General features: G+C 40.8%; 1 protein-coding gene across 2 annotated transcripts in view; it reads left to right on the plus strand.

Annotated features, from left to right (window-relative positions):
- LOC115436983 (arf-GAP with GTPase, ANK repeat and PH domain-containing protein 3) overlaps positions 1-20,702 on the plus strand; it is an 88,862-nt gene that overhangs the window by 39,787 nt on the left and 28,373 nt on the right. For both annotated transcript variants that reach the window (XM_030160023.1, XM_030160021.1), the window contains exons 10-13: positions 3,568-3,672; positions 5,447-5,618; positions 13,199-13,342; positions 18,465-18,620. In XM_030160023.1, coding sequence (XP_030015883.1) covers positions 3,568-3,672; positions 5,447-5,618; positions 13,199-13,342; positions 18,465-18,620 — 577 coding nt within the window. The remainder of the gene's footprint in view (positions 1-3,567; positions 3,673-5,446; positions 5,619-13,198; positions 13,343-18,464; positions 18,621-20,702) is intronic.

The following is a 20,702-nucleotide window of genomic DNA, read 5'->3' on the forward strand; positions in this document are numbered from 1 at the left end:
TTATCTACAAAGGGTTTTTCAGAGAAGGGGGGGTGGTGGCTATAGTGGTAGTCCTGCTGGCTTCACATGGGTTTTGGGGGGGTAGTGGTGTGACTAGCTGATCCCCAGGCCAGTCAAATGCACAATCAAGGAGATCAAAGTGTCAATGTGAGCTTAATTATCACCCCCCCCCCCCCCCTTTTTTTTTTTTTTCCCCTCAAACCCATCGGGCCAAATTACTCGCTGCATGCCCCCCTCTCTCCTCTAACCCCCCCCCCCCCCCCCTTCTATAAAAATAGTGAGTGAGGGTAACAATGCACTCACTGCTGGCAGCTCCTCAGCAGTGAGTGCATTCTTGCTCCCCCCCCATGCCTCCTTACCCCTTCCTCAAACCCAACCCCCCCTCCTGCTCCCTGGCCTGTCACAAAGGGCCGGCCTATCAGTCAAGCGCAGTGGCAGGATGAAGCTTTTCTCCTGTTACTCCGACAAAAGAAGGGAAAGACACTATCTCCTCAGTGGAGATATGACAATTGTGCGGACACACACTGACAGCCGGCCTGTTTCCTTATGTCGCACAGGCTGGACACACACGTCTGTTTTTCGTGTGTGTGTTTGTAGGAAGTGCCGGGCTTCACACACATTCCCCGCTGATGTGTCGAACTATCACATAAAGATTACGCCGCTCCATCTAATGTGGCAAGCGACAGAACAATTATGATAAATGATCTTAAGTCATTCGTCAAGTTTGCAATTACTGAACGTGACACAGTTTATCAAAGATACATCGCAGACATAATGGGCTACTGTTCAAATAAAACAGCTGAAAAATTAGTCTGCACGTGTAAAGATTTCCACATATTTCTCTTAGTGTCTGTATTGATCTGCTTCACAGCACTGATTAATATATGAAGCTGCACTCTGATTGCGTGTATAGATTTGTGTATGCTTCAGTAAGGCCACAAGATGAGCAACATATTTGCTTGTAAAACATTATAAAGTCGCCAGAGGCCCTTGTGACCGCCTCATTTACTGTGTATGATTAGAGAGCCATTTTCAAGTGTTTACAGTTATTTTATTGATAGAAATGAGCAGAATCTGAGGAGGGGCTTCTATCGATTGGAAGACACAATGTTTTTAAAGTATCAATACTTTAAAAGATGACACAAAATTCTCTTAAAGTTATTTTTTGTGTCTAATTTTATATATTTAACATTTAGGTTTCACAGCTAATAGCTGTTTAAATGCAGCAGTTGAAAAGTTGTACATTTTATTCAATAATTTAGAAAAAACACTGGAATACAAGCTTATGTTTAGGATTAGTGTTGGTCAATATACTGGGAAACCAACACTGTATGAATTTTTCATTTATCGTCATATCATTACAGAGTTGAAACAACATCTGTAATGCTTCAACAGCCAACAAATTATATGATATTGTTCACCACTAGAAGCTCTACAGAAGACAGGATGTATTCAGAGAAAACCCTTATTAACTGTGGCCTTTTTACCAATAATACAATATATAAAATAACTTTGCACCACAACAGTTACTTATTTACAATGACTATCCATCTTTTTGACCATAAAAATACAGCATAATTCCACCTATGAGAGTTCCCACATGTTCACTACAGACAAGATTTAGTTTTGTTTGGTTTTGTTTCATATAGTTGCATTTTTAACATTCATTTTTTTCCATGGGTGCCACTTTCTTCTAACATATATTATTTTATTGGGCCAAGAAAACTCTATATAAATCAGAATTTTCATTGCATGCATGATGAAATTTAAACATGTTGTTTTTAATATTGTTTAGAAGAAAGTAGGAGAATAAGACTAAAACCTGTATTAAATCCAAGTTATTATTTATTTATGTGTTTATTCATTATATTTGTTTATTTTGTCAAGATAAGGTTATAAAACTTCCAGGTTCTTTCAAATTCTACTTAGGATACTGTAGGAGATTTTTATCTTATAAAATAGATTTTTTTAAATGTAGAAGTACTCAAGCGACGCAGAAAAATATTGCTTGTTATTTCATTTCCTGTCATTGACAATAAAATTTATTTTCCTATTATTTTCCAATTAAGATTTTGCACGCTTTAGATATTAATGAAAGCTATTGTTTCCACAGAGAACATTATGAACAGAATGGTAAAATGTTAAATATGATTTTTTATTATTATTTTTTTTTAAAGAATTCAAGTAGTACCTGCACACAACATTTACCACTCGCTGGGAGTCTGTGGTGCAGGTACTCTTCGCATTATATTTGATGTATTTTTTTTTTTAATATTCAGTACTCATCCGGCTGAGGTTTGGCGGATGTGCATACAACCAGCTGTAATTAAGATACGAAGAAGAAGCGCAAACTCCTCGGTCTCAGCATGCAGCTAAAAATCAGAACCCCCCTCCCATATGAATCAGGGTTTGGATTAGGATGATTGTCGGCAAACAGCCTGGTGCCCAGGTCACCGAGGGTCATCCCTTCCTGATGTGTTAATCAGGATTAAAGCCCGCAGGATGGGCCTGCCTAGCAAAACACTGACCATCCACCTCCCCTTTTCAGTTCACACACACACACACACACACACACACACACACACACACACACACACACACACACTGGGCCTGGCTGTAAAAGCACAAACATTGACCTGTCTTAATCCCCTAATTAAGCGGGCCCCTCCTCAGTATTTAACCCCACAGAGCCTCCTGGCCCTTGCGCTCAGCAGTGTTTGGTCACCTCCAGCAGAGGAACTGCATTGTTTACCAGTGGATTTACTCAACAGATAAGGAAAGCATCTGAGGCCCTAAAAGGCCCCGGAAGATAAAGTAGAAAAGAATAAGAGCTGAGTGGGCTTTGAAGAGGGGAGATCACACTCTCTAATCCCAGGATTGAGAGGTCTTCCAGAGTTCAGCATGTAATGTGTATGAATGCAGGGAGGAGGTCTGGCAAATTGGATTGTCTCTGTTTCTGAATGGTCACTGTGCCAGAGGAACAAGGCTGGTGTTGGTGGTTGAAATGACCCCCAGACCAAAACATTAATTAAACCTGTTTAATAAATAGAGCAATGTGTTTAACAGCTGATCAAAAAGTCAATCATGATAAATTCTTTTTAGTTTTTTAAAAACAAAACTCCAAATTGTGCTTTTTGCAAATGAGCTATTCTTGGTTGGATCTAATCGATAAGTAAATATCTCTAGGTTCTGCATCATGGGTTATATTTACAAAGGAAAATCTAATACAAATCTTAATGTAACACTTGACATTTTCAGCTGTAATAATTCACCAACTTATTATCTGAATGAAGTCAAAATAATAGATGAGCTAAGAAAAAAAGTTTGTGGTTGTTTAATTCTGAATTATTGTGTTTTCATATTACCGCCTCATCATTATCCTGTGAAATGTTTGTTTGCTTCATGACTTACTGCAAAGAAAATGCTCAACGTAACCACCATATCTAATGTGTGATAACAATAATACTAACGCTGCTTTATGGTATTTAACATCCATAATGGCTCTCATCTTCCACCATGCTGCTTTGAAAAGAGCATATGCTCACTGTGATGCCTTGTCTCTTCCAGGGAATCCTTCTGAAGCGAAGTGGCAAATCCCTCAACAAGGAGTGGAAAAAGAAATATGTCACACTGTGTGATAATGGCGTCCTCACTTACCACCCCAGTTTACATGTAAGTCCTCCTCCTCCCCCTCCGCTCTTCCCTCCCGTTTCTTTTCCAATCGGCTTTATGTGTTTGTCACACCACTGTTTGTACTCAAGGGTGCTGCCAAACATCTTTTAATGCAGGACTTTTTCAACCTGCTGCTGAGCGCGATTCTGTTGATACGATTACATTTGCAACTCACGAGTTTGAGGTACAACCATGTAGGGCTGGTGATTTTCCCTAAGCCTGATCGTTGCATATAATGGCTGTATTAGTATTAGATAACCCTGTGACTTTAGCCTCAGTATTAAGGAACGGGGGTGTCCTGGTGGTCATTTCCACCCCCCTGTGGTGCCGATCCCCAGCTCTGGCTAATGGAGACATGGCTGTGCTGCTGTGTGCCCGCCGCGCCCAGACTCCACGCTGGCTTGTATTTATAATGGTTCTCACCGCATGGCAGCAGAGCCTGACCAGCCTCCCACATCCATCTTTGTCAGAATCCCGCTGGGCCGCTAATACCTCTTAAACACTCGGCTGGGCTGGCAGCAGACAGCTCAGGAGCCCGGTGCCACACACAGAAACGTCCCCGAAAATCCCGTCCATCATTCTCACTCATACATCCAGTCGTGTGTGTTTTATCACTCTGCAAAAAAAAAAAAAAAAAAAGAAAGAAAGGCGGTTTAAAATATTGCACCAGCGACATCTCGAGTGCAATTAGACGACTCAAACTTGGAGAACGAGCCCGATAGTTAGACACGTGAACCTTGCGCGTGGCCTTGTTGTACTGACAGTGTGTTAGTGGTTTAATTTACAAGCAGTTATTAGTAAAGCAGCGCCGTGCTACAGTGATGTATGTAATTGAGTGAACAGGCTATCTCTTGATCATTACAGCTATTACAGGTCATCGGGGCAATCTTTGAATCTATGAATCTGTTGACTTACGGAGGGAGGTGGAATAAGAGAGACAGTTACATTAGCGCGGTAACAGCTCCAGCTCATTTTGAGCAGTGGAGCAGAGAAAGAGTGAGGAAGGAAAGGGGAAGAGAGAGATTGAGGAAAGGAGAGAGGGAAGAATGAAGAGGGAGGGAGGCAGACTGAGAGTGGAAGAGGGGAACCTTTAATTTCGCAGTCAGCCAAGCCATCCACACAATCACCTTCTGTTAATTCTATCTGCTACATCAATTAAATTGTTTGTAGAAACTAATTGAATGTGGCTTAATCACACATCTTAATAGCTTTGCACGCTTCGATCTGGCTGTTAATTCCAGCAATAAAATGAAATGAGAGCGCTCACTGGGTAATTAGCGAGGAGGCTTGGGAAAGAAATGAGTGCTTTATGACACAGTAATAAAGCCGAGGAGCCGGTGGGGGGACAGCAAAGGCCGAGCTCGCCTCTATCTGGGTCTGTTTTTTTTCTGCTGAGCCCAATGATTTTCACCTTGGCTTCCCACATTTGGGCGGTAGTCGCTTTAAACCAAATCAAATGGCCAAATTGAAAGAGAATGAGACTGTTTGCATTCATTAAACCCAACATCTCGCTATTTGGAGAGACGGCGTGGGCTCAGGTGATGTATAATGGTTTTACAGTCATTTTTCTGCTATCACACACCCTTAGTGGAAGGTCTAAGAAGGGTTGTGACTAATGGGGATGGAAATTGAATCATCTTTTAATTTGTTTTTCTTTCATAAGTCCTGCATTCGTGTTTATCTTCTGTGTGTATCAATGAAAGAGATATTTATGTAGAGTGCAGGCCGCCTACAACTCTCATGTGTTCCCTTATTGTTTCTTCACTTTCTTCAGGACTACATGCAGAATGTTCACGGAAAGGAGATCGACCTGTTGAGGACGACAGTGAAGGTTCCGGGGAAGCGGCCGCCCAGAGCTGTAGCCACCGTAGCTCCGACCGCTAGTCCCAAAACCAATGGGCTGACCAAGGACCGCAGTACCCTGCAGCTGGGCATAGGGAACACAGGTACAACAACAGACAGGAATCATATCAAACAGACTTATTTTCAAACTTTTTAACATTATACAGGGCTTTTACTAGTCTTTAAAACTCTTATACATTAAAACATAATGAATCCAGTTTCAACAGGCTGGAAAAGTGATTAAATTATGATATTGACTTCACTTTTATAAAGTTGTATTGACTTCTGTAAAGCAAAAAAGACAGTTGCAAAGAATGTTGAGAAAATAAGCAATATAAGAAACAGTTAGAAATAATGCAACTCTGATACACGTAAGAGGTGACTGGTGTCACATGACGCACTGAGTTTTTACCCTCGGCCCTCGCCACGGGGTATTGTCATCAGTTCGTCATCCGTCCGTCTGTCCCTCTGTATGTGCAAAAACTTTGGTGTGGACTGAAGGCAGAGGGTTTTATTATGTCCTGATGACGACTCCGTGTGGTCGCAATATGGTTTCCCTGTAGATAATAATAAATGATAAATAAATAATAATAATTATGCATTTTCATTGTTATATTAGAGTATATTGAGCATTTTTTCTGTTTATGACATTACTTATTATTTTTTTTAACACTGACTGTTATTTGTGACAGTGTTTTGCTTTTCCTGTTTTTCATGTATAGATGGTTAATTTATACACACACCTACATTTCACATTTTTGACCCAGCAAAGCACCCATTACGAACATTTTTTTAGTCATATTGATTTATGTTTTGGTTTTAATTGTGTTTCTGGGTGAAATTTTTAGTAATTGCACCATAGCAAAACTAAAACAAAACAAACATAGAACCAATAGGCTCTAATACACACTTTGCATCTTCATCACAGTTTATTGGAGCGCACTCAATTAGTTTGCCACGATTTGATTTGTGGGGTAAAGCACCATCTCCTCTCTTGAAAAGAGCCATGTTATTTGAAATAAATAATTTAACCTCACAGGGCTAAGTGCAAGTTCAGTGAAATATGGCTTGGGAACAACATAATGATCAAAGCAATGTAAGAAAATGCTCTAGTTACAAACTTTTAATATATTAGTCGCAGGCAAAGTCAAAGCATAAAGCTGCTGTGAATTCCAGCTGCAAAACCTGCAATAGCCACATCCAATTCTGTATTTACATCACTAAAGTCACCAACATCAAACTTAATTTTCTGATCATTTTTTTCAATTTCATTCATACTGTAAAAATCTTAAAACGTCTTAAATAGAACTTGTTGAAACCCTCCTATAATGAGCAATGTTTGTGTGTAATTATTCTTCTGAAATATAATTGGGAAACACTTGAGCCCAGTTAAGTGACTTGTAGTTGTAACATTTAGGAATAATAATATTAAAATTCTTAAATCTAAAAGAATAGACATTGTAGGTAAAAGTGCCACCACATATTGTGCATTACACAGAATAATTAACAAATCACAGGTATAATATATTGTGTAGTGGTTGCACAATGAGCCTTTTATTACTGTACTCATTTTCTATGTCCTCAGTTCCAATTAATCATAAAAATGGGCCCCAACAGGGTAATTATGTGCTTTCTATATGTTACATTCATGCTGATTAGCTGCCTCACAGTATACACAATGACGTCTTAATGAGCATCTATGAGAAATCTATTAATGTTCCCTGAATTACTCAACAGGGAATTAAAAATTCATCAAGTCCATGTTGAAAGTAATGATATTATATTTAAAAAAAATCTGATTTGTTTATCCTGGCCTATACCAGTGCTATGACACTGACCTAATTGTTTTTTTCCTAAGTATCATGCCAGGGTTTTTCCACCTTTTGGGTTTAAAAATAGAGCTTTTCCCAGTGAGCTATGCCACCGGAGGCTGCAGAGAGTCTGGCAGGCGTACAGAGGGGAAGCCAGTGATTGGATTTAGGGGTTAGGATTAAGAGTAATTAATACTAATTAGCAAAGTGATCCCCAGAGGGAGCCTGGTCCTTCATCGGCTGTAAAATGGGCAAAGTGTTTCCATCGCTCAGGCTAAAAGCTAAGTGGCTGAGGGTGGTACGGCGCCAAATATGGGTCAGCGGGGACCGGTAGCACTGTCCAGGCAGGTTACAGTCAAAGCCGGCCAAGGTGCTGCCACCTCTGAATGGGTTAATCAGTCAAAAGCAGAAAGATGTAGGAGTTTACAGAGCAGAGGACACAGCATCGAGGTTGTTCCATCCCACAAACTGTTCACCTTGAGCGCTGGGTTTAGGAGAGTCATCAGGTCATCAGACAAAGGGCCCTGAAAAACAGGCCAGACCAGGGTTTAGGAAAAACGGCACCAGCAGGTTTTTATCTGTAAATTCTCTTTCTTCTATCACACCGGTGTTGTTTTCTCCTGATTCGCAAAGAAACACCTCAATAGCGGATTCCCAAGATCTTTAATAGCCATCCATTTATGCATCAGGGAACAATGTGAGGGAGATTTGCCTTAATCTCCACTTAGGAAAAGAAAGGTTACAAATCACATCAGGTCTCTTTCCGGGTGGAGGACCCTCTTCTGATTATGCGATCGGGATTTTGATTTCATTAGACATGCAATTGATGAAGGGAACAAAGGGGTAATTTTTCATTCATGTCATCCAAATCACAAGCCTTGTCTTTGCCTTTAGTAATTCATTCATTCCTTAGATCTAAAGACCTTTATAATCACTGGGAGAAGAGGGATAGCAACGGAGGGAAGGAGGGGCGGAGAGAGGACGGGGGGGAAGATGGGAAGATGAAGAGGAAGGGTTTAGAAGATGGAGAGTAAATGAGAGAACGCATGCGCCCACGAGTTCGCCGAGCAGCCAGGTTTAATTCCTTTGCTGGGTGCTGAGCGGAACCATTTTAAATATGATCCTCCCTGTTAACACGCATCCTGCCGTGTCACCAGCGACAGATACATTGTATCAAAGTATTAATGGGCCCAGTCACTTTTAATCAATCCTGCAGCAGAGAGAGAAAGAGAGAGAGAGAGAGAGAGAGATGCATGGAAAAGGAGGTGGAGATTCCGGGGAAGAAGGTGTTCGGCTCATTCACTTCTTTACTTCGCAATTTGTCTGAAATCTAAAGGCGCACTGTGAGGCAGTAGCCACATGTTCACTGAGCTGAAGGTGATACAGTCTAATGGTTAGTTGTTACAGTTTTGTCGGTATATTCTGTACGATTATAGCTACATGATACTATTTTTTGCTCTTATTCTAAAAAAAAAAAAAAATCTGTACTCCTAATGGGCTTCTTAATATATCTGTTTACACATTCGTGCATATTCCATCAAACACCCTAACATGTGTAAAAGTGACACAAGCTGCTTTTGGTTAGCCTCGAGTCATGCACTATATGGACAAAAGTATTGGGACATGTTGAATTCAGGTGTTTCTTTTCTAACAGGGGTTTGGGATTCAAAACAATAATGACAAATGTTATAATATAGTTTTATATTGGAATAAATATCATTTTATTGCATTGGTTAGTTTTGTTTAAATATTTTTTTACTTAATTTCTCTCAACATTGATTTTTTTTTTATCCATGACTATGATTTTAAATGTCCTACTTCTAAATTTCAAAAATATTTTTCATACTCTGACTGCAAATAATTTTCTACCACAACTAACCATTCAACTTAAAAAGGCAATACTGATATTTATAAACTGTATAGACAAAAATATTGGAACACATCTGCAGCTTGTAAGATGTCCCATTCATGCTGATTTGAGATATACACATCAATATTAATAATCAATATGATATTTGTCCCAGTGTAAAACTATATTATGACATTTGTCATTATTGTTTTGTACCCCAGACCCCTGTTAGAAAAGAAACACCTGAATTCAATATGTCCCAATACTTTTGTCCATACAGTGTGTGACTTGGGCAATTATGCTATTAAAATACACTCTAGGAATAGGTCTTGATGTTGTAATTGGCACAGATTTGTTGTTTTCACTCATTTCATTCATTCACGTTTTAATGTACTTAAATGACTCAAGCTCTGATTATAGAAACATGTTATTGTGTAATGCCACGTTCTGGTCTTTTTAATCACTCTTTCCAAAAATAGTTGACTTTCTTTTCTCCACATGGGACAGATGCAGGCAGGAAATTAGCATGAACGCTAACAAACATGGAAGAGGGCGAAAATGATGCAGGACTGGGTGATTCTGAACATGAGACTGATTAGCCGAGATCAAATGGAATACTTGTGTTAAGATCGGATAATAATACACACTGTTGCGTGATTTTGTTTTCAGACATTTTTTTTTTTTTAATAAACCTTTGGACCAAGTGCAAATGATTACATACTGAGCCTCAGTTAGACTTTATCTATCAAGAATAAATCACAATGTCACAATAATTTCACAAGAGGAGGTAAAAGTGTATGTTTGTCTAGTTTTTTGACATTTACAGAATTGTTCTATCTGTGCAAACACTCTTTCCTTCAACCACCTTCTTACAAAAGGTCAGTTAAATGGTATTTGCACATATCTAAAAACCTGCTGTATAAAGTTGGTGTGTTTCTTCTTCCAACTAGATTTGTAGGATTTTCTTCTGGCCGTGCATTTCTGCCCCTGTCGATGCTGTGTTGGAAGCGTAGAGCCGACTGTAAACAGAGCTCATGTCCCAAAGTGGAATAAAAACCCCAACTGAGATGCATATTCTCAACGCTCTGTATTCATGCTCACATAACCCTCAGAAAACTTGAATAATATCAGCATATCCCATATGTCTGCTCCATTTAATTTCAAATATCCACATGGAATATAGAATGTGTTTCTATATATCCATAAGAAAAACAAACTAAAATAGTCATTATTATTTGACTGTACCTATTGTATTAAGGCACACAGTCAAATTGTAAAATAAAAAGAATGTGTGCAGTATAAAAGTATTGAAATCTGGGAATTTCTGCAGACTTCTGTAGATTCTGTAAACCACATCAAAGGCGTCACATTGACAAAAATAAGTATAAAGCGAGGAAGTCAAAAGCGACTAAATAAAGCAGTGTTTTCGTTGCCTGAGGGGGTTGGAGTCATATCTTAGTCGGAGTAAAATGAAAAGTGTACGGGCATAAATCTAAATAGCTGAATGACATGTGTGGAGGCTGGTGACAGCAGTAGCAGGGGTGTGTGTGTGTGTGTGTGTGTGTGGGGGGGGGGGGGGGGGGGGGGGGTCTGGGCGTTGGTCGGGATGATGGTGGTGGATTACACAGCCACAGATGATGTGCTGCCCGGCCCACATTAGCATGAATGCTTCATTATCCCACTACTTGTACATAATGGCAACAACTCCACGGAGGGGTCAGGCCTCGTCACGGCTCATCAGCCCACTGACGGCCCGGCCTAAAGAGAAATGAGGAGCAAGGCAGCGCTGCTCCCCGCTAATCCATCGCCTCTACTTAACACCCCAGCTCTGGATAGCCTGCAGAACACACTATGGGCTTTTTGTTATCTCTTCATACACATTATGATATAGTCAAGGAGAAATGCTCATTATGTTTTGTACTTTATGAAAAGTTTTCGGTCATTTTCTTTGGGATCATACTGTAATATTGTTGGTTTTTGGAATTAAACAAGTAGTGACATTCTTAATGAGAAAAATAAGTGGACAGATCTTGTAAAAGATGATGCATTTATTAACAGAGTAGACCAAAACAGAGCCTCAGGTTAATACAAATTTAATTTAAAAATAATGCTGTACTTCACTGCATTTAATACTTATTCTTGTACGTGAAACTTATATTGCGCTTCTCATTAATAGAGCTGCTGAATTTTGGCCTTTGAGTGGCAGATCTCAGGTCTATCGGTATCGATCTCCAGTGTGACTAAAGCTGTCGTATGTTCTAGATTCAGGCCTGGCTGGAGCTGCGGGTACAGTGCTCTTTTAATGCCACAAGCTGATTATTTCTCCACTGTAATTACATTATCCTCCCCTTTATGCAGAAGTGGTCTCTGGGGACTAATGGATACAGCCATGTATAATTCATTAATCATTAGCATCCAATTTGACAATTAGAGGTGATTGTTGAATTTTAAGTATCAATAGAAGTTGCCTTGTAGTTATCTAACTGTGTTTTTTTTTTCCTCAATTTTAAGGTAAGAGTCAAACTTCACACATGTCATATAGACGTTAGTTGTTTAACAGTAGAAAAATAATATCGTTTAATGAGTGACAACTGAATGAGGTGATTAAACATGAGTCTGTGGTGAATTGGATCATTGCAGGTGAATGTAGCGTTGTAAAAATATTATTTTCTTACATATTTGTTCCGAACTGGTTTCCACTGTGTACTTAATAGTAATCAGAGGCCTTTTCATTAAAGATCATTTTCTTTATCATTCATGTGTTACTTTTCAAAAACAAAAGTTTCACATTTTCTTTTCAGTATCCCTACTTCTCGGCTCTGTCACCCCCCACTCCATCCCCCCTCCCCTTCCTCCTCCCCCATCCTCCTCCTCCTCCTCCTTCTCCTCTTCTGCTCTGATTTCAGCATGCTAATTTAGTCAGTGCTCCTCAGCATGATTCCCTCGCTCTCTCTCCCATTCTTGCTGCGATTCTGCTCCCTCCCCTCTGGGACCTGAAGATTAATATTCCTGGGCCCAACAAGATAATTACTGATACTAATTAGACATGATTATGTGAATTTGATACACTTATTACTCTAGATAATGAGTAGGACATATTATCCTAACAAGCACCCGTGCCGCTTAGTTTACTTTACACACGACCCACACACTATATTTTCTGTTATTGTCACCTCAATCAGAAACTGATATTCTCTTGTAATTATTGAATAAAAGGCCTTGATGTGTGATACCTGTAAGATGCGACAGCTTTTGATGAGGAAATCAAAACAAATTCAGTGAATTTTTAACCTTTTGATACAAAAGCGTCACATATTTACACCATTAAAAGATATTGTTTTAGCAGCTAGTTATTGTCAACACTGGAAAAACTGAACATGACCTTCGATGATCATACATTTTTAAACTTTGTGCTAGATCATTAATTTACATTTCAGAGCAAGCTAATTAATTTACGTGGATTGGGGGGGGGGGGGGGGGGGTTGTGCTACATTAAATTATTCCATTTAGCTTAGCATCGTTTACAGTTTCAGCTTTAACCTGACTCCTCTCACATGACTGAAGTATGAGGATGAGTTTTTCAGAGTAGTTAGGATGTGCTGGAGCTACTGCTCACGAACAGGAGGGAAGGACCCCACATGGTGCAGCCTAGCCTATGAATTAGTAAAGAGAGCCAGGCGTCCGTGGCTCGCCTGATTGGAAGTTAGGGAGAGAACGCCTGCTGACGCCAGTGGAGATCGATGTGGCAGTCAGAGGGATGAGGCGAGATAATTAGCGTTCAGAGTGTATCTTGTTAATTAAGGGCTAATTAGAGGCAGAGGCGGAGGGAGAGGGGTGTGTGTGTGTGTCTGTGTGAGGGGGTGGGTTGACAAAGTGATGTGCACAAATAAGGTGGAGGCAACATTACAGTGCTACGGAAAGTACAAATTAAAACAAATTACGTCATAAACACTTCTTTCTGATTAACTTTACTATTTATATAAAGAACAGAAGAATTCAGGAGTTATTTTCTTGTCTTTTCCAGGCGCCCCTCACTCCAACAGCAGCTCGTCCCTCCAGACAGGTGGCTCGGCGTTCGGTAAAGACGGTATGCACCAACGCTCCTTCTCCGTGTCCAGTGCCGACCAGTGGAATGAAGCCATCAACACCAGTACAAGCAGCGGCGCCCGTAAGATCTTCACTCATCCACAAAAAAAGCCCAAAAAAGTCTTCATTTTTGTTCCCCACATGATCGTAGATTTAGTATTCATATACAGTTATTACAACAGAGGGGGGAAAAAGTGATCCAGAGGTGTGGTTTGATGGAGATGCCATTTCCCAGTTTTTGCCAGACAGGTGGAACAAGGCTCATTTTCATAATTAGGCGATGAGGGCTGTGATCGCTGTGACCTTTTTGGCTGCCGCTCTCTTGATACAAGCAGCATGGAGCGTGTTCAGAGGAGAGGAACACTGAAGGTTAACTTTCTGCCATCGATGCATCTCCAGCCTCTGTGTCACATCGCACCTTGTCACTGTATTTGAGTCAAGTAAAATAATATATTCACCATGCATGTCTGCCCCCCCTTTTCCATCCTGTCTTTACCTTCCGTCTTATTCTCTGCCCCCCCCACCCCCACCCCCCCACTCCCCTTACCCACCTCCTTCCTCTGTTTTCCTCTCTTTTCTTCCGAAGAGGAAAATGAATGCTTTTCGGGGGTACCATTCATCACCAGTTATTTCCCTCTCTTTGTGGTTGGCAGTAAAAAAGCACTTAAATGCACATCAACAGAATAACAGTCATTTCCATGCATGTTTGCACTCTGGTAGTTCTCATTAGCGCGGCGGCGGCTCCCCCCCTCCCCATGGGCTCCCAGGGGCCCCGGCAGTTTAAAGAGCGCACTTTACGAGCGCTGCTGGAGTCCAACTGCACGGCCCTTGTGGTTCCGCAGACAAGCCTGTCTCTCATTTGGAGCTGCCAAACGATCAATTCTGCCTGGACGCAGGCATTTCCATCACCCCCTACCCCTGTCTCCCATCAGCCGCATGCCCAAAGCAGAATTACTTAGGTTCGTGGGGTCCTCAAATAAATGAGTGTGTGTTGTGTATGTGTGAATTTTTGTGTAGCTGTTTGTATGTGAGTGGGAGAAAAAGGCGTCATACTGCATGTTTGTGAACGTTTGGTTGCCGGTCCGCCGAGGACAAATAAAAATTCCTAAACATTGTGCTATGGAAATAAGACGACTTGAATTTCCCATTTTCATGTTTGGTAAACTGAAAAGCCCTTCATATTAGCATAGCTCATTAACCAGCATCCAGTCTTCAACTAAATCAGAGCCACAATTTGCTCCATTATTTTATTTTCTCCAATTATTTTCATGCTACTCTTAAGGTAACCACAAATGAGCTCGAATGAGGCAAATGAGCTGAAAATAATAGTAGAAACATTGTGTCAAGTGATAGATATGTTGTGTGTAATCTGTGCAGAGCCGGGGCACGATTTTGGAGTGAATACTTTCTACCTCGAAAACTTTTTAGAGCATCTTCATTTTTTTGTAAATCGTTCCAATGTAAAAAAAAAAAAAAAAAAATCTGATTTAAAGCAAAAGAATATGTCTGGGGCACAAACTACGCAGCTGCTTTATCTGAAAACACACTTGATTGAAATGTGACCCCTTATCTTTCATCCTAATGCACCTTCAATAATCAATAGAGGGTGTTCCACAGTGAAGGTTGCTCATGTTTTGCCATTTGTATTGACTTCAACCAATCACTCCATTATCCTTGGTGAAGGTTGCAGGTTAACATAAAATGTGATTCTGAGATGCAAAAACATCAGATTGATGGCTCACTGAAGAATGAATGCATCTTAGCCAGGTAACCATTTCCATATTATTTAAAGAATGTCCTCATTTGTAAACCTATTGAGCAAAGGCAGAAGCAGAGGTAGTAACGTCTCTTGAATATTGAGCGCAGAATTTTTGATTAAATCTCGGCCCAATTTTTCGATTGCTTGCATTCATAAAGGCACCCATTCTTAATGCCGCGGGCGCTTGTTTAGATGCTGCTCTCCTTGGACACATCTCAATCTTTGAACGTGAATTAAAGACAAGAGGCTCAAACAGTGGCGCTGATGACAATGACTTAAGTCACAGTCAAAGTGTGAGTAATGTCATGAGTCAAATAGATAAGTGTGAGAAATGAGTGATTAGTCTGTCAATAAATGCATGTTTAATATACAGGCTTTCTCTAAATCAACTGGACCAAATATATAATTTTCTACCATTTCAGAATCTCATAATATTGATAATGGTGAATTAATTGTCAAGTAATTGCTGCTATTGTCTATTCTCACCACCCGTAGTCCTTCAATAAAACTTTGTATTGTCTTCTTTCATGCTGGAATTTGTGTTGTAGCTCTGTTCCGTCGCGTTGTAATTTATACCTGAAGGATTTTTTTTCCCTCTGAGTTTGCATATCAGGACACAGGTAGTTAATGCACAGATAGCCTTCTCCTGTGGCACGGTGTTTTATGCCTTGGCCTCCTGATGCGAGGGTGATAGCATGTGGGGCGTTTGATTTCTACGCCAGGCCATAATGAAGTTTGACATTTAGTTTGGAGAGAGCAGCAGAGCGCGATCAGGCCTTGATTAGTACGCTCTAATTGAGGATAATAAGGGGGAGGCGGTGATTGTTTCTAATTTTTGCCATTAATTGCAGCCGTTGGCTTTGATTGAGGACAGACAGGGCTGCCATGTCAAGGGGCCTGGCGGAATCATAGTGCTCCTCACCCGGAGCCTCTTGAATAACAATGAAATGACTCCCCCCCTCCCCCCTTCTCTCTCTCTCTTCACCTCCTCCCACCTCTCTCACCCTTTTTTCATTCTCATTCATTTTCAGTGTAGCATTAGAAAGCGAGGAGGCTGTTAGCAGCCCCCTCTTTGTCTCACCCACAGCCTTCACACTGAAGCATGTTTAAACTGTCATCTCCATGGTGGGAGTGTAATACACTGTAATCACAGGTTAGCCGATACCTATTCTGCTGCCCAGGTGATCTTAGCTGAGTGGAAAAGAGACTCCTGATCCCCAGTGTGCTTCATTACCCGGCTCAGTCCTGATGGCCCTTATACACACTAACAGCTGGCTCATAATGCCTCTATGAATGTGTGCATGATCAGAGCGGTTCTAACTTCATAATTCTCAACTTATGAAATCTCACCGATTACTTATATGTAGTTTTGAACTGAGAACTACTTAAAGTCAGGAAACTTTACATAAAACCTACTTGTCTCAAGTGCTTTGATGTAGACTGTAGTTGGAGTCCTCTATTCACAGACTTCCTAAAGCCAGATGTGCGCAAACAAAAGGAGGCGTATCACCCAGTGCATGTTTCAGGTGCAGGATGAGTAGAACCAGGGTCATTTTCCACAACATTAGGGGCAGAAATTGATAATTAGAGGTGTTTATGACACGACTGGGGCCCCTGAGGGGCAGCCCTCCCCTTTAACCTCAAGCGACATTAAACAAATGCTGGCTGTCACGTTGGAAGCAGGTTGGAGCTCAAGTCTTCCACCCGCCATACGGAGCTGTGCTGGCGGGACAGACGCTCGGATGGAAAGGGAGGAGGAAGCAGAGGATGGGTGGGTGGGGGGTGCACATGGAGGACCCCTGTGCCCCCAGCTGTCTGAGCCAGCTAATGACTCGTCTCAGGGGGGCTGTTGTAAGAGAGCAGGGAAATTGAAACAGACGCCTCGACTAGGCGCTGCTACATGTGTGGCTGCGTGCTGCCATTCAAAACACCAGAGAGTAATGTATGTAGTCCAGCACAAGCACCAATGTTATGTTTATTAATGTGATGGCATATAATAAATGAGATTATTTTCCAAGTAACACATTTATATTTCTGCAGCAAAGACTATAAGGGTGGTCTGGTATTGTCGGTTTTCTAATAGTTCTCATTCATTTCCACATTTTTATTATTACTTTTATAGAAATAAATTCCTGTCAACACTCCTGGTGATTAATCTTTAAATTTAGGACCGATGTAATGTCTCAGGTGTTGTCTCCTATATTGTACTCACGCTCAAACAATGCATCCCCAGGCCCTCCAAGCTCCACTCTTCCCCCACGTTAGCATCTTCAGTCCCCTGCTGAGCCCATCTTACTCCTCCAAGACAGCCCCATCTCCCTAAAGGTAATGACCGAATTAGGCCTAATGTTGTACACTGGCTAATGGCACAGCGCCGCACATTATAGCATGTGCAACTGGCAACGACAACAGCAATAATCCCTGAGCCCCTTGTCCTCCTGCACTCCACCCCTGGGGCTGGGACGGTGCACAGGGAAATGAATGGAGTTTGCCACACTACAATGAGCTTTTGATGGGAGACAATGGAGGAGGCTGCCAGCACCACACAGGGTGGTAAGAGGAGAGCAATATGGGGCCCATCTACTGGCCCTCCCTCCCTGCTTCCCCCAGGCCCCTGGCCCCTACTCCCAGATTCATAATGGCATCTGGAGGGGGAAAGAAGGGAAAGTGATGTCAAATGTCAGGAAATCAGAAAGATGGCAAGCTGACAACCCCCTCCTATCATCCCATCCCTCCTATCCCTTTGCCCAACGGTAGCACAGGTTAATATCACATTTATAAAATCACTTACAAGAAACAAAGCCGGCTCTTAGCCCCCTGTCACTCTCAGACAGTCATATAGAGAGCTTTGCCAGAGGCTAACCTAGGTAACCATTTGTTCACTGATAGCCCCATACGTGTCCTTCACTCTATCTAAAGCCGGACCAACAGTTACTTTTGGAGCCATTTCCAACTCTTTGCTAGTGTAGTGCCATTCAGTTTGACTGCATGAAGTTATTAAAAGGAGAATAATTAATGTGCCTTATGTACCTGGAACACATGGGATGTCTTTCCTTTCACTGTCATAAATTGTCTTCTTTGGACTGGATTACACACAGAATGAATCTGGAGGTAATTCATAAAATCCATTTTGTGCATTTCATGGCCTACATTCAAGGGAATTACATACATTACAGATGCAGTATGTATGTACTTAAGGTTTTAAACACCAGTCTAAAAAAATTAACATAACATTAGATAATAAATCTCATGTCGCATCATCTTTTCTGAATCATTTCTTTCTTCCTGTTGCTGCTTTGCTGGCCACCTGGCACTGAGTACAAACCAAAGATTAACCAAATGTGTTTCCCCTCTCTCTCTCTCTCTCTCTCCTCTCTCTCTCTCTCTCTCTCTCTCTCTCTCTCTCCTCTCTCTCTCTCTCTTTTTCTTTCTTTCTTTCTTTCAGCCAACGGGACGGGCGATCCTGCAAATTCCAGCATGGGCAGCGCCACAAGTCCTAAACTTGAACCACCTCCTTCTCCACACGCCAACCGCAAGAAACACCGAAGGAAAAAGAGCACGGGCATCACGAAGCCAGACGGCTTATCTGCAGGCAATGAAGGTACAACACAATCACGCTGCTACATTAGTTTTGAAGCAACAAAAAACTTTGATGCATTAAGAGAGACTCGAAGACTGATGGTCTAAACGGGTGTCTTGGAGGCCAAACCTTCACCTTATGCTTTAGCACTCACTGCACGATTCCCGCAGTGTTTTGGATTCCAAGCAATGTTACTATTACTTTGCACAAGTTGGAACCCAGTGATTTAACAGCTTGTTTTGTGTTCCTTTACAAACCTCTTTCACCTTTTAACATCTCAGTGAAACAGGTGAAAAGTATTGTGGGTGCATTCATTTGTACATTAAAAGAGCTACTGATATCGTTAGCCTCATAGCATAATTGAGGTCATATTTTTGGGCCAACTTGTGATATTTGTGTAACTTTATTCTCCTAACACTGCTGCTTCATTTTGCATCATTGACTATGTCCTGAAAAAATATGACTTATGCAATTATGCTATGAGGTTAACGACGTATAAATGGGGAAACTATTTCAGCTGAACTTAACAGGCAGGTCTAAATACCCGGATATTATCTAGACATTACCCATAGGAGGAGCATGTGATACACAAATGACTGACTGTGAATAGAGGTTGTTGATGACGTTGCCATGCTGCCACTCAGAGGGTGACGACAAAGGATCATTTGCACGTTTACATGATTTATATCACTTTCCACACTGTCAGTGATAATGCAGATACATCTAAATATATGTAGTGTTGGTATTGATGCAAAAGCAGTCATCATGTTCTCATCAGTCTAATGTGCTCTAAACAAAACATGCATTTTCCAGTCTACTTTTTTCCTTCTTTTCTCACTTCTTGTATGTTCTACTGACCTGGATTTCCTGTGACAATGTCAGACAGTGACTATTTCCTGTTTTGTGCTTGCATGTATGAAAGGAAAAAGTAAGGGAAATGTCCAGATCTGCTTCTCCAAACATTAACTGGAGATAACATGAGAAAACAGCCAAAGTTTATATCTATAAACTCACATGTTTATCATCGAACTCAAAAATTTCTGAAAAGTCTCATTTATTTCTAGTTTTTAGCTCCCACATACTGTTTAGTCCCAGTCACTGGCAACCAAAATAATCTACTATAAATGTTTAGTGACTCCTGAACCACTAAACCCATCATAGGTTGAAATAATTAGGGTAAAATACAGTTTGTCATTTTTTTATGGTCATCAGATATGATACATTTGGACATTCAGAGGCTCTGTAGTGAACGTGGAAACACCGTCATCTTCTGCAACATTGATTCACTAATAAAACTCATGTAGTTTAACAAGTAACAGTGACTGTAGACACTTGTTTTTACCTTCAGTTATTGATATTTTTGCTGAAAAGTCACCTTTTCTTCATTTTTCTCTGTTTTTGATATAAAAACCCTCAATTTTGAAATTAGCTTTTATGAACATCTACCTAATTGATAAATTAAATATAGGAAAATACCAGATTTTCACTGAAAAAAGCAAAATACTGAGGATATTATTATGATAAATGGAGATAAATCATTTAAGAAAGGTTAAACGGAGAGAAAAAAAATTTATTCTTAATTTTGTTTCTACATAAATCTGATGTTTCAACCAAACCTTGCCTAATCTTTTTATGCGATAAAAGTTGTAATCTCTTTTAGAAACTGGAGAATTAATAACTGGAAGTGGTGTTGGGCTGGTGTTTTTCACTCTGCTAAAGTGAGTGCATGGATGTGCGTGCTTTGCCTAAAGAATTTCTAATCCATATTCTGCTTTAATGTACCGTAAAGTACATAAAGGTGTGTAGTTGTTATATGTTCATGTGACCTCCTGCGCAGCGCTCCCTCACAGCCCTCCGTTTCTTCTACCGCACTATGAATGGTCTGATCTTCAGAAGCCGTGGCCCTCCTCAGCAGGGGAGTGGCAGTCAGCTCTCCACCCAATTAATAATGATTCCCCAGCCCAATGATGAATGGAGTCCCCTAATTGGATGGCATTGTGAAAACACTGAGACGCATTTCAGAGGCCATAAAACTGATGTCACCAGAGCGGGATGATCAATCAACAAGATTGATACGCTGGATAACAACAACAATGGCATTGA

This window comes from Sphaeramia orbicularis, chromosome 17, assembly GCF_902148855.1.
Source record: "Sphaeramia orbicularis chromosome 17, fSphaOr1.1, whole genome shotgun sequence".
Taxonomy (NCBI): domain Eukaryota; kingdom Metazoa; phylum Chordata; class Actinopteri; order Kurtiformes; family Apogonidae; genus Sphaeramia; species Sphaeramia orbicularis.